Source organism: Lithobates pipiens, unplaced genomic scaffold (genome assembly GCF_037356315.1).
Source record: "Lithobates pipiens isolate NorthernLeopardFrog02 unplaced genomic scaffold, aLitPip1_a1.2 Scaffold_88, whole genome shotgun sequence".
NCBI lineage: Eukaryota > Metazoa > Chordata > Amphibia > Anura > Ranidae > Lithobates > Lithobates pipiens.
The window spans coordinates 312,979-328,533 of NW_027507912.1; the positions used below are offsets into that span (position 1 = coordinate 312,979).

General features: G+C 45.9%; 1 protein-coding gene across 1 annotated transcript; it reads left to right on the forward strand.

Moving 5' to 3' along the window:
• The first annotated feature begins 1,504 nt into the window (after positions 1 to 1,504).
• LOC143973631 (galectin-1-like) lies at positions 1,505 to 6,125 on the forward strand. The gene is made up of 4 exons (XM_077474492.1): positions 1,505 to 1,564; positions 3,546 to 3,625; positions 4,488 to 4,647; positions 5,797 to 6,125. The coding sequence occupies exons 1-4, from the start codon at positions 1,553 to 1,555 to the stop codon at positions 5,938 to 5,940; spliced, it is 396 nt and encodes a 131-aa protein (XP_077330618.1). The 5' UTR covers positions 1,505 to 1,552; the 3' UTR covers positions 5,941 to 6,125.
• Positions 6,126 to 15,555: the final 9,430 nt, after the last annotated feature.

Sequence of the window (15,555 nt, forward strand, 5' to 3'; positions counted from 1 at the left end):
GAGCCCGCCAGGAAGTCGGCGCAGTGCTGCGCTAATCACAGGCAGTGAGACATTGCCCGATCTCTGCAGCCGCACATCGGGGCAGCGTCTCACTGCCTGTGATTAGCGCAGCACTGTGCCGACTTCCTGGCGGGCTCTGCACATGGACCATGCGAACACGCCGGAGCTCATCCCTATTAAGACGTCACCTCCTGACCTGCATTATTCATCTAAAGGGCCCTTTCCAGGGCTGAAGCCCCAGACCAGGTGGTGCAGACCATGGGAGGTCTGGGCAGAGTCCTCTTATGTGAGAAGTGGTGGAAACCAGGGAATGTGTGTGCCATCTGGGAGCATGCCCTACTGGACAGAGGGATATTGGGAAGTGACTGACATACTATAGAACAGAGTTTCTCAACCCACTCCTCAAGGTGCCCCAACAGGTCATGTTTTCAGGATTTCCCTCAGACGGAACAGCTGTGGTAATTACTAAGGCAGTGAAACTGATTAAATCACCTGTGCAAAATAATGGAGAGCCTGAAAACATGACCTGTTGAGGCGCCCTGAGGATTGGAGTTGAGAAACATACATTGCAAGCCACCCATAGCCTGGTGCACAGACATTGCAAGCCACCCATAGCCTGGTGCACAGACATTGCAAGCCACCCATAGCCTGGTGCACAGACATTGCAAGCCACCCATAGCCTGGTGCACAGACATTGCAAGCCACCCATAGCCTGGTGCACATACATTGCAAGCCACCCATAGCCTGGTGCACAGACATTGCAAGCCACCCATAACCAGGTGCACATACATTGCAAGCCACCCATAGCCTGGTGCACAGACATTGCAAGCCACCCATAACCAGGTGCACATACATTGCAAGCCACCCATAGCCTGGTGCACAGACATTGCAAGCCACCCATAGCCAGGTGCACAGACATTGCATGCCACCCATAGCCAGATGCACAGACATTGCAAGCCACCCGTACCCAAGAGTACAATTGCCCCACCCTGCCCATTCCCAGGTGCAGAGATGTCCCACACCACTCATAGCCATGTACACAGACATCACATACTGCCCATAGCCTGCGAGGTGGGGGGCAGGGAATGGAAATTGTTACTTTGGGGTTGGTTTACTAAAACTGGAGAGTAGAGAATCCGGTGCAGCTCTGCATAGCAACCAATCGGCTTCCAGGATTTTTTTTGGCAAAGCTTAATTGATGAAGCTGAAGTGAGAAGCTGATTGGCTCCCATGCACAGCTGCACCAGGTTTTGCACTCTCCAGTCTTAGTAAATCTCCCCCTTTGTGTTGTAGAAATGACTTTGAGGACGGTCATCTTTTGCCCCCTTGCTGTTTGTGGTGAGTGGTGACACCCCAGCAGAGTGACGATGGGCGCCCCATGCTCAGTCACACCCCATCCACATTTCATTCATTCTCTGTAATTAATTCTCAGTCCAGGGAGAGCTGGGCGGGGTGACTCCTCCCTCCTGACTGGCTCCGCCCCCAGCAGACCTCCTATATATGAAGAGGTAGAAGTGCAGCTCATCACAAGTTTGTCGGATAAGGAAGCAGCATGGCAGATAATGTGAGTATGAGTACCGATGGAAGCTGCAAAAGCTGAGAAAATGGGTGGTGTGGTGTGGTGTGGGGAGGGTTGGGTTGGGTTGCTGAGTATGGATGGTGGTGGGTATAGGGTTGATGGGTTAGGACAATGGATGATGTAGGGCTGTTGGTAGGGTTGCCACATCATCCCTTTAATCCAGAACACACATTAAGTACACTCACTTGGTACCTTTTTATCTGCATTAAATCAGCCTCAGAACCTGTGTAATTCATATGTGTCCTGTGTTAAAGGGATGATGTGGCAACCCTAGTTGTTGGGTGTGGGTATGGTGCTGTTGGTGTTTTGGGCTGTCATGCAAATAGTGCTGTTGGGGATGGTAAGTGGAAGGAATAGGGTTTGAGAATGAAGGGTGGTAGGTATAGATTTGTATAGGGTTGCTGGGTCTGGGCAATGGTGGTATGGTGCTGCTTCATGTGGTTGTTATGGTGTTGCTGGGTGTATAAATGATGACCTGTCTTTAATCTAAACGGTGTTATAAACACCCCCCCCCCCCCCAGTATACTGGGTGTAATAATCATCCGCCCTCCCCTCGCCCCCTCTAGTATACAGGGTGTAATAATCATCCGCCCTCCCCTCGCCCCCTCTAGTATACAGGGTGTAATAATCATCCGCCCTCCCCTCGCCCCCTCTAGTATACAGGGTGTAATAATCATCTGCCCTCCCCTCGCCCCCTCTAGTATACAGGGTGTAATAATCATCCTCCCTCCCCCCCCTCTAGTATACAGGGTGTAATAATCATCCTCCCCCCCCTCTAGTATACAGGGTGTAATAATCATCCTCTTCTCCCCCCCTCTAGTATACAGGGTGTAATAATCATCCTCTTCTCCCCCCCCCTCTAGTATACAGGGTGTAATAATCATCCTCTTCTCCCCCCCCCTCTAGTATACAGGGTGTAATAATCATCCTCTTCTCCCCCCCCCTCTAGTATACAGGGTGTAATAATCATCCTCTTCTCCCCCCCCCCTCTAGTATACAGGGTGTAATAATCATCCTCTTCCCCCCCCCCCCTCTAGTATACAGGGTGTAATAATCATCCTCTTCTCCCCCCCCCTCTAGTATACAGGGTGTAATAATCATCCTCTTCTCCCCCTCCCCCCTCTAGTATACAGGGTGTAATAATCATCCTCTTCTCCCCCTCCCCCCTCTAGTATACAGGGTGTAATAATCATCCTCTTTCCTCCCCCCCCCTAGTATACAGGGTGTAATAATCATCCCCCCCTCTAGTATACAGGGTGTAATAAGCATCCCCCTGTATAGGGCCATCTTCACAGCATCATGGGCCCCTAGGCAGAGTAATTCTCTGGGGCCCCTCCAAGCTTGTCCCAATTTTTTATTTTAATTTTTTCACTCGAGAATAAAAGTATAAAGCCTCACTGTGCCCATCACTGCAGCCTCGCCATGGCGGAGGAAGAGAGATGGTGGACCGGATCATGACTGGAGGAAGAGGAGATCCAGAGATGAGTGTGAATAGCAGGCTCTTACAGCTTATATGAAATTGCCTCGGCTCTGCTCGCCGTCACACACAGCCCCGCCCCTCCTGACCCCGTGCCTGTGATAGACAGAATGCAGGTCCAATAATGGGATGTTCTGTCTATCACAGGCGTGGGGTCAGGAGGGGGCGGGGCTGTGTGATGCAGAGCAGAGGCAATTTCATGTAAGCTGTAACAGCCTGCTATTCGCACTCTCATCTCTGGATCTCCTCTTCCTCCATCTGATCTCTTCCACCGGGGTGATCACCAGGAGACCGGCTCTCAATTAACCATTTGAAGGCTGCAGTATACAATTGCACCCTGCAGTGTCGATATTGTCGTTCTAGATACGACTGGCCCTGTTTGGGGGGGTGCCCATGTGCATCTGGGGCCCCTGGGCTGATCTCAGTAAGACGGCCCTGCCCCTCTAGTATACGGGTTTTGTAGTAAATTTTCTCCTTTCTCCCATACAGACGGTTGTCTTGTATAACTTCAGCCTCAAACCCGGTCACTCCGTGGAGGTGGGGGGCTTCATTCCGGAGGGATGTAAAAGGTAGGTGAAGCTTTTATCCTTGGCTACTTATTGTATAATATATACGTCTGATCTCTGTATAATACTAGAATTTGCCAAATGTACAACTTACAGAAGTAGAAGTGTGCTCTGTGTACAGTCCATCCTACTGACCCCTCACTGGGAATTTGGTCCCTTAAATAATACCAGACATCAAATTGATTTGATTGGAGCAAATTTAGCTTCAACATTTGTGACAAAATGTCATCCTGGATAAAACTTGTCCAACTTGTCAGCCATCATCTGAAATATGACAACTAACAATCCTGTGACTCCCATCTACACTCTGTCTACCAGTCCTCCATCCCTCCACTGGTCTGATTTGGCAGACCTCTTCCCTGCCATGGTACATACACCCCATGGGGGTTGGCTGAATTTCCGCGACTTCTGGTCCTTCAGAGGATGGTGACACCTTATGGAAGTGATGTGAACAAAAAAATAAAACTATATTTATAATTTAGGATTTGGCTTTTAATTTCTGTAGCCCTTTTTCTCCCTGGGGATATCAAAGCACTTTATCTACTGTTGGGGCAGATATCTCTTGAGAAAGGGCACAAAGTAGTAGTGACACTCTGCTCTCCTTTCTCCCTCTCACTATTGGGATGGATGGGAGAAGAGAGCCGAGACTAGTCTTTAATGACTTCACTGTTTTTGACCATCCAGGATGAATTGTTCCATAGTGGCTACAACTCTAAAGGTCAGTGAGGGAATATTAGCTGATATCATGTAAATTCATAATGTGGGGGATGGTGAAGTATCCATGGGAGGACCACTGGTGAATGACTTGAGTACGATATCCAACAAGGTCAGCTGAGCAGAATAATTGCTGTTTCCGTCGTTCTAGGTTTTCCATAAACTTGGGAAAAGATGAAAAGAATATAGTGCTGCACTTTAACCCTCGCTTTGATGAGCGCAAGATAATCCTGAACTCTATGGTGGACGATGTCTATGGAGAGGAGCTGAAGGAAAGCGTCTTCCCCTTCCAGGAGGGGTCAGACATCACAGTAGGTCTATGTTGGATGGGGCAAAGTGGTATCCTTGTGCATATTGGGCACATATCTCTGAATGATGGGTTAGGTGAAGGGTATAAAGGATGATAATCAGGAAGAACACAGTGCTACAAAGAGCTCGGAGGGTGCTGCTCACCCCTATCAAATCGTAAAATGGAACAAGTTCTCCAAAGGAAATAAAGTTGTAAGTTATAATACTTAGTGGTGGAGTTCCCCCATAGGGTAATGTTTCAGTTTCCTTCACATATCTGGGATGTTACCCGGTCCGTATGTTCCGCCAAGATGCCAAGAAGAGGGAGTGGAGTCGGAAAACCAGAGGCGTGGCTCGCGGGAAGTCACACGGATACCGTACCCCCCATAAATATAGGAAGTAGGTGCTTGTATAGGCGGCCGGCCAGTGTGGTAAGCTACATCTGTGATAGAAATCTCAACATGAATAGAATCAAAATTCCTTTGGAAGCACACCATTGGGTAAATCATATTAACAAAAATTAGATAATCCCAATACAAAGAACACTTGATAGATTCATGAGTGTAATTTTGTTTTTATTAACAGACCATCTCTGAAGAAGACCCTAAGTGGTTGAAACGCGTTAGAACTATATTTCTACTGTTATTACTTCATACAGTGTATTTATAGCTAAGTCTGTTCAGTGTATGTCCATTGATAATATTGTATTCTGTATATAAGAGCTTGTTTTTAAGTGTTCAGGTGGAGCTCATGTTTTTATCCAATATTAAACATTTTTTCATATTAATTTGACATGCATCTATCTTTGTTTTTTGCTGCCTAAAAACCCCGCTGGTGGGGGAACTTGTTCCATTTTTCAAGGGTATAAAGGATTTGCTATGATGGTCACCCCTTCAGCTCATTCCATGAAGGATGAGGACCTCCCGCATAGAAGATCCAATTGATTCCATCCATCACGCTACCATTGTGTGCTATTATATACCACCTAGCAAATGGTTGCTGCTGGTCTGATCGGGGGGAGGGGGGGGGGGGGGCAATAGAGGAAATAATGTGACATTGAAGTGTACATGGGGGATAAGAAAAAGTGTGTGACTCTGAATAATTGTATTCTCATTTACCCTCAAGTCAGTCATTTGTAGATCACTTATTGACTTTTTTTTTTTTTTTTGCAGGTTTACTTCCAGTTTGAGCAAGACATGATCACCATACATCTACCTACCGGAAATCCTCTCTCATTTTCAGTCCGCTTTCCCATAGAGGTGATCTCCTACTTGTCTTTGGTGGACCTCCAGCTCAAATCCATCACATTCAAATGAAGAATCCCACAGAGGAACCGCCTGTCCCCCACATGTCCCTATCCAGGATCTGTGATATGTCCATAGTGGCCAAAGATTCTTATCTTGTAACTCTGTTCCTGCTGCTCATGTAGCCATACATTGTGCTTTACCCAGTACTAGAAATGGATTTCATACACCTTTCAAATAAAATCAAACAAGCTCCATTGTGTGTGTTTTTTTTTTTTTTCATTTTGGGGGGGGGGGTGGCGGGGGTAGAAACATTTGTGCAGCTGTCTTTCAAATGCAGTGTGACATAAAATATTGCAACAACGGGGGCGTGGCTAGCCGGCGGAGCGGATGGACGCTCAGTGAAGAGCTCCGTTAAGCTACGGGCCAAAAGGGGGTATTCCTACAGCTTACAAGCCTCGTTTTTCGGCGCAATCTGTACCAAGAGGTGCGGGCAAACCATAGGATGCCTCACCGAAAAAGGAAAAGCGGGGGCAAACCGAACAGGCTTCCTGACTATTTCTTCAATCAGCGACAGTCCCCTGGGCAAGATGGCGGCGGCACACGTGGCGGAGGAGAAGAGGGAGGACGTGAGAAGTCTGGCAAGCAACAACCTGTCTCCCACTCCACCGCACCTCCACACCGCTCTATGTGGAAGACTTCCAGCACTCCTCCACCTTCGGTAGAGAACAGCCCTGCAAAAAGCAAGCCCAGGCTGGACAGCACGGACAAAGAGGAGGCTGAGGTAAGCCTAGATTCCTCACTGGAGGACACCAGAGAGCTACAGGACTCCCTCTCAGAGTTTCCCACTACTAATACCCCTATCCTGGATACTACTTTAAAAGACATGCTAGTGTCCCTAAGATCCACAATTCACTCTGATATCCAGGCGCTCACCAGAAACTACAAGTCAGAAATAGCTTCAGTTTCAAATAGAGTGACACATGTGGAGACCAAAATGGGGGAGTTTTCTATGACTTTCAATGATTTAGTGGATGCCCATAATGACAGGGAGGAAGAGATGATGCTTATGAAGCTTAAACTGGCAAATTTGGAAGACAGATCTAGGAGGAATAACGTCAAAATCAGGGGTATCCCGGAGTCAGTTAAACCTCCTGATCTGAAGCAGCATTTCATGCATATTATGCAAACAGCCCTGCCTGACGCTCCGCTGGAAGATCTTGTAATAGACCGCATCCACAGGCTTCCCAAACCCAAACATGTGGCTGCTCATCTCCCCAGGGACACTATTGTTCGCATCCATTTCTACCACATTAAAGATCAATTCATGGCAGCAACTAGGCGCAGAGAATCCTTACCAGATGAGCTTCAGGACCTGTCATTCTTTGCTGATCTCTCGGCGTTCACAATGCAACAACGCAGGCAGCTATCCACAATTACCAAAGTGCTACATAACCACCGCATTACGTATCGGTGGATATACCCTGCGAGACTGCAAATAGTTAGAGAAGATGCCACACATCTCATCTCCACTTTGAAGGATGGTTTGCGACTTCTGCAAGATTGGAAAATTTTGAACCCAGAGCATGAAGATGATTCAGATCAAGGATGACTTCAAGCCACCCCATAGGTGACAACAATGAACACGAGCAAGTTTAACACAAGGGGATCACACCCCTGTTACCCCCCCCCCCCTTGAGTGCCCGGCCGCTATGTAGCCGTTTACAGTTTTGACAACGTTCATAGACTTCCACGGTCTTTTTTTTTCTCCCCCCCCGAGTAGAGCGCACAGGTCGTAAGGCGATTCGTTGGTTGCGATAACGAATTGTCTCTACTGACCGATTTGAGCCGATCGTTCATTACGGTTCTGTTATAATCAATCTTACGTTCGCATTTGACTCTTATAAGTGGTTCTGTGGTTTATCAGTTTGTACGTCCTTCTTTACTGTTGATTTCAGGTTAAAGTATCGAGCACACCTCTCTTTTTAGGGATAACGGTCGGATTATACACGTCTGTTTCTTCCACCGAGCTAATTTTTAAGTGCCCAGTGTTAATAGTGTATTCCTTTTATACCCATATTTCAGTAGTAATCGGTACTGCCTTTCTTATCTGACGTGAATAACAGAAGTTCCCTTCTATCATGCCTTTCCGTATATCCTCTCTGAATGTAAAGGGTCTTAATAGCCCTTTCAAGCGGCAACTTGCTTGGAAGGAAGCCAAACGCCTCCGAAGTGACATAATATGTTTCCAAGAAACTCACTTTACAGCCCAGAAAACTCCAGTGTTCCAAAACAAGCTATTCCCCCATGTGTTTTTGGCTAGTTTTGTATCTAAAAAGAGAGGTGTGGCTATAGCCATTAAGAATACGGTGCAATTTAAGTGCATAGAAACAATTTCAGATGTTCAGGGTCGCTATATTATTCTGATAGGTGATATTAATAATGTAAGATTTACCCTGATTAATGTGTATGCTCCCAACACCAAACAACTATCTTTTCTCAACAAGTTGAGGAAAAAAGTGTCTAAAGTGCAACAAGGTCGAGTATTGTGGTGTGGTGATTTTAATGCAATTGCGGGGGGGGGCACTGGATGTCTCTAGGCACGGTAGGCCACAGTCCAGCAGGGTGTCTTTGGGGAGGTTCCTTGCCCAATCTGAATTGTTTGATGTGTGGCGCTGCCAACACGCTTCAGAAGCAGATTTTACATTCTATTCAAACGTGCACCAGAGCTACTCTTGCATAGATCTGTTCTTAGCGGATAAGTTTACTCTACAGCAAGTCTCCAGGTCGGAGATCCACTGCATATCATGGTCAGACCATGCCCCAATTTCGATTGATGTAGTGGATCGTCGCCTGGAGACGAGAGCTAACAGATGGCGGAATGATATTTACACTATATCGCAGCCCTGCCACAAACAATTTATAGAAACTGAGCTTGCAGATTATTTTACCCGAAATGCCCCCTCTGTGTCAGATCCATTTATCTTGTGGAATTCCCACAAAGCCTTTATTAGGGGCTTACTTATACAGCGGAGCAGCAAACTCAAGAAACAAAGGACAGAGAGATTGAATGACTTGTTAGATAAGATACAGCTTGGAAACTGAGAATAAGAGGCAGCCTTCTCGGTTACTAATAGAAACCTTGTTCACGACTAGGCAGGAATTACGACTGTTATTACTAGCTCAACACGACAAACAATACAGAGCTCTGAAGGCTCGAACATATAGGTACGGCAATAAGGCGGGTAAACTATTGGCGGATCAGGTCAGAGACAGAACTATCCAGCAAAAATTGCCCTTTCTCATAGACCCTAGAACTAAAAAGAAACATACTAACCCCAAGGAAATTGCAGACATTTTCAGTGATTTTTATGAGTCACTGTATAACCTACACGCAGATGCTTCCACGCCTCAGCCCACAGAGTCCTCTATTAACAAATTTTTAGCCTCAATTGACCTACCCGAGGTTTCTACCGAGGATCTCACCTTATTGAATGCGCCCTTTACTGCACAAGAAATTTCCAAGGCTGTCTCCTCCCTCCCGCGAAATAAAGCTCCAGGCCCTGATGGCTTTTCGTCAGAATACTATCAACTGTTTGATAAGATTTTAGCTCCGCACTTATCGCAAGTGTTTGATGCGGCGACCAAGGCAGCATCATTCCCTCCAGAAATGTTTATAGCAACGATTATTACCCTACCTAAGCCAGGGAAGGAGCCCAATGCCCCGCAAAATTTTCGGCCCATTTCACTTCTCAATGTGGACGTGAAACTCCATGCCAAATTAATAGCAAACAGATTGAAAACAATTCTCCCTAAACTGATTAATTATGACCAGGTAGGGTTTGTTCTGGGTCGACACACAACAGACGCTACCAGGCGATTGATCAATTTGCTATCCCTGGCCGAACACAAAAAGGAGCCTTCTCTGCTTCTTTCGTTAGATGCAGAGAAGGCTTTTGATCGGATTCATTGGGGTTATCTAAAGGGGGTACTTACTAAATTCGGAATTAGTGGAGCGACTCGTGATGCAATTCTAGCCCTATACTCACACCCGTCAGCGCATGTGTATACGGAGGGCCTGTATTCGAAACCCTTTAATATCACAAATGGGACTAGGCAGGGGTGCCCTCTTTCCCCTATTATTTTTGCCCTGGTAATGGAACCGCTAGCGGAAACATTGAGGAAGGATCGCCTTATTGAAGGCATCCAAGCAGGTGATGAGCAGTACAAAATTTCATTATTCGCAGATGACGTTATATTGTCCCTCTCTAATCCTACAATCTCGTTACCAGCAGCTCATTCAGTGTTAACAGAGTTTAGTAACGTTTCATATTATAAAATTAATACGTCCAAGTCACTCATTCTAGGTATGAACATCAAACCATCTGTAGAACTATATCTTAAGCAAGCATTCCCTTATCCCTGGACCGATGTCTCCATAAAATATCTGGGGGTGAATCTCACGTTTCCTACAAACTTACTTTATAAAGAGAATTACGCACCTCTACTAAACATATTCCAACAAGATATTAATAGACTACAAAAATTTTACATTTCCTGGTCAGGCCGTATAGCGGCATACAAGATGTTTGTACTTCCTAAACTGACTTATTATTTTCGAGCATTACCCATCCCTTTACCGAAATTATTTTTCGTTCGACTACAAAAACAGTTGTCGAATTTTGTTTGGGAGGGGAAAAAATCTAGATGTTCCCGGCATATGCAACACAGACATAAATCCACAGGGGGTATGGGAATCCCGGTCTTAAAAGACTACTACACTGCATTTGTATTAGATCAACTGAGGAGCTGGTTCGCAGAGGGGGAGGTTAAGCCATGGTGTAAGCTGGAGCGGCTTTGGCTGCGCGACACGTCTCCATACGCCCTTTTCATTGCAGCATGCATTGATAAACGTACAGAGATCCCTAACCATCCTACCATCCAGGCTTCAGTGGAGGCCTGGAAAGAAATAGCTACTAAAGGCAATGAATTCTACCCATCAAAATCTATTCCTATTCCCCTAGAAGATACGAAATGGATAATACCACATATTAGATTAACAAACTGGCTCTCCCGTAAACTGGTGAATTGGTCGGACATAACCTCACAGGGCAAACTTATCCCCTTCCATGTTTTACAACAGACTTGCAATCTCCCCGACTCCGAATTTTTGACGTACACACAACTAGCTTCATACTTTCATACGCTTAAAGTACTGAGTACTCCAGTTCTGGAAAAGTTTTGGCTCCGCCTACATTCAACCTTTCCAAGACCAAGGGATATCTCGGTACTTTATAACGCCTTAGACGCCAAGGATGCTTTTACGAAATCTTCATATTCCATTAACTGGGAAAAGGAACTAGGCAAAGTCTTCACAGATCTTCAATGGAAAACGGCCATAAAACACACCCATATGTACTCCAAATGTTCGAATTACGACGAATTAATGCAGAAAATTATGGTGCGGTGGTACTACACTCCGTATATTGTGGCTAAATTTTCTAAAAACTCCTCTAATCTATGTTGGCGGGGATGTGGGATAGTTGGGAGTTTAGTACATATGTTGTGGGCATGCCCACATATACAACCCTTCTGGTTAGAGGTATTTTCATTGCTATCGAAAATCTTGGGTAGACAGGTAATTCCTAAGACAGAATTGGCCCTCCTACATATAGACCTGAATGCATTCCCACCCCAACTTAGATCCGTAACCATGCATATTCTACTAGCGGCCAAATCCCTGATACTGAACAACTGGAAAACACCAGATCCTCCATCCAGTACACATCTAGTGGCAAGAGTGAACACAGTGAGGGAATATGAAAAGATTCTGGCATATAAAGATGGGAATGCTGAGAAATTTAATGTCTCCTGGTCCCCGTGGACTGCGTTTACAGGGATGGTATAGTACAGCTGCAAGCTTTTATTCGGTTTTATAAATGGTACAGTAAAGCAATAAGACACTTTACTTGTAGGTCCTAGTTGTTAATATGATTTATAACTGGATTATACTTATTCACATGACCGATGGTCAAAATCAATGGAAGATGTAGTTACACTTGAGTATAGAAGGATTGACTGTTTAGTTTATGGATAATTGAGTGATGGAATATTCTGATTCTGAGATCGTGATCATTAATATACAAATTCTGTATGTAATATGTGACGAACCGTGAACTAGGTGGTAAATTGGTTTATTTTCTTATGTTAATCTCATTTCAAGATGATGTAAATTATCTGTTTGGAGTGATGGATAACTTTATTTTTCAAAATCAATAAAAACGAGTTAAACAAAATATTGCAACAACCACTTATTTGTTTTGGGGGTTCTATGTAATTTTCGATCCCAACGGTGAAAAAAAAAATGTGATAACTCTTGCTGTTTTTAATTGTGCAGCTCTAACAAGATCTATGGCATCTCTTCAGCTTTGAAGCCTGGCTAATAGAACTGGTCAGGATTCCACCCCCTTGGTTTTCAAAGCCCCCAGCTGTCGGCACAAAACATGTCCCAGTTTGAGGACCTGCCATCTTTACAGCTAAAGTGCCAACAGTTGCTCAGCAATGTCTTGCTAACTCAGTAAAGTCGGTCTTTTGACTGCAAAATTAGGCCCTCTCTCATTTGTTCCCAGCGTTTGGGAGTTCCCGTCTTATAACCACAATCTGTCCTCTTGCCCTGGCCAGAGCAGGGTTTTGCATCTTGGCTGTGCCAAAAACCTACCTTAATTAGGGAGGTTGGGACTAGAGGATCTCCTTCAGTATAACCTATAAAGTGGAAGTCTTCCCACCCCCGCAGAGGGCAGCTCAGATTTAGGAGCCATCTCCCTGGCGCTGCCAACCTTCTCACTTTGGGCTTGGGAAGCATGACTGAGGGACCTGCCGAAGCTGTTCTCTATATTCTCCCCCCCCCCCACCAAATTAACCAGATAAACTCCTTTCATCTGGAGTTGAAAGGCCATAGCAGCCTTGTATTACAAAACAATTAAATACCCAGCACCCCGTTCAAAGACCCAATAGACCCCTGTCTGCTACTATGACAAGAAAATAACAGCCTCAAATTGAATGGCCGTCTAAAACCTAAATCTTGAAAAACCTGCTACATATACCCCCAGCACCTGAAGAAAATAGGAAGCACCCTCAGACCAACACAAACAAGGGAGGGTGGGGGAAACATCTCTGACGAACTCAGAAAAAAAAAACCTCCTCCCTCAAAATACCCCTCAGCTCTGCAACCCACCAATCTGGTAAGCGGAATACTACCTTCAAAATCGCACCACTAAATACCCCACCTCCTCTGCATGCTCCAGTCACGCTGCCCCCTCCTAGTTTCACTCACCTTCAGGCACCCCAGATGTTTTGGAACTACATTTCCCATGATGCTCAACTACACTGCAGAGTGCAAGAGCATCATGGGAAATGTAGTTCCAAAACATCTGGGGTGCCAAGGTTCGTCATCATTTGGGAGGGTCTGTTATACACATGACTAGGGCACCACCAATGTCCACAACACCATGGTAATCACTACCTATCCCCAAATTAAACACTTGTACCCAAATAATGAGGCCACGTTTGGAGAAAATGTGAATGCATTGGCTAACACACCGTTATCTGAGATACAACACAGAACTCCATACATTAGATGGTCCCTACTAAAAACTATTCAAGGAAATCTGAATGTCTCTGAAGACCTCAATCATCATAACCTTATGACTAACGAGATTAAATGCAGGCTGGGTGTTCTGTTCTAATCTACTTTTTTTTTTTTTTATATATATATACATCGAGTACAGAACCAAGGATCATTTTGTGCTACTAAATGGTATGGAATTTGATAGACCTCCCCCCAGCAACAATAGACCCCCAAAAAAAAAAAAAATACATTCCCAGTGACAATAGATCCCCACAGCAGTCAGCTTCAATAGAATACATTCAGTGCTGGAGGTTCCAGAGCTGCGTTCCCCCCCACATTCCCACTGAAAAAAAAGGCCTGGTTACCTTCATCAAAAAAAAAAAATCTCTGCCCTCCTCTACAGCTCCCCTTTTAGAAAAAGCCATCCTCTAGAGATGGGGCATGGGAGCGAGATGCCCCAGAGCTACTAAGACGTAGGGATGAGCTCAGGCGTGTTCGCATGTCCATGTGCAGAGCCCGCCAGGAAGTTGGCGCAGTGCTGCGCTAATCACAGGCAGTGAGACATTGCCCGATCTCTGCAGCCATCGGGGCAGCGTCTCACTGCCTTTGATTAGCGCAGTACCGTGCCGACTTCCTGGCGGGCTCTGCACATGGACCATGCGAACACGCCGGAGCTCATCCCTATTAAGACGTCACCTCCTGACCTGCATTATTCATCTAAAGGGCCCTTTCCAGGGCTGAAGCCCCAGACCAGGTGGTGCAGACCATGGGAGGTCTGGGCAGAGTCCTCTTATGTGAGAAGTGGTGGAAACCAGGGAATGTGTGTGCCATCTGGGAGCATGCCCTACTGGACAGAGGGATATTGGGAAGTGACTGACATACTATAGAACAGAGTTTCTCAACCCCACTCCTCAAGGTGCCCCAACAGGTCACGTTTTCAGGATTTCCCTCAGACGGAACAGCTGTGGTAATTACTAAGGCTGCTTTCACACTGCAGCGGGAGCGGCGTCAGCGGTAAAGTGCCGCTATTTTTAGCGGCGCTTTACCGTCGTTTTAGCGGCGGTGTGCGGGCGCTAGCGGGGTGGTTTTAACCCCCGCTAGCGGCGAAAAGGGGTTAAACCCGCCCGCAAAGCGCCACTGTAGCAGCGCTTTGCCGGCGGTATTGCCGCGGTGTCCCATTGATTTCAATGGGTAGGAGCGGTGAATACACCGCTCCTTCACCGCTGCAAAGATGCTGCTAGCAGGACTTTTTTCACCGTCCTGCCAGCGCATCGCTCCAGTGTGAAAGCCCTCTGGCTTTCACACTGGAGTTAAAGGGGCCGGTTTTTTTCAGGCGTTACACAGGCGCTATTTTTAGCGCTGTAACGCCTGAATACCGCCCCAGTGTGAAAGCAGCCTAAGGCAGTGAAACTGATCAGATCACCTGTGCAAAATAATGGAGAGCCTGAAAACATGACCTGTTGAGGCGCCCTGAGGATTGGAGTTGAGAAACATTGCTATGGAAGGTGTCTTCATCCCCCTCAGCTGCAGGTCCTGTGATGAGGTGATGGACACTAATGGTGAGGACTAGGGATGAGCCGAACACCCCCCTGTTCGGTTTGCACCAGAACCTGCGAACAGACCTAAACTTCGTGTGAACTTTAGAACCCTATTAAAGTCTATGGGACTCGAACATTCACAATCTAAAGTGCTCATTTTAAAAGGGAAATATGCAGGTTACTGTCCTAAAAAGTGTTTGGGGACCTGGGTCCTGCCCCAGGGCACATGGATCAATGCAAAAAAAAGTTTTAAAAACTGCAGTTTTTTCAGGAGCAGTGATTTTAATAATGATTAAAGTGAAACAATAAAAGTGTAATATTCCTTTAAATTTCGCAGCTGGGGGGGTATCTATAGTATGGCTGTGAAGGGGCGCATGTTTCTGGTGCTTAGAACTGTCCCTGCACAAAGTGTCATTTGTGCAGGAAAAAAAGTCTTTTAAAATCACTTGCGGCTATTGTCGGGTCCCGTAATACAGAGAACACTCAATGAGTGTTCTCTGCATTAGCCGACAATTCATTCAT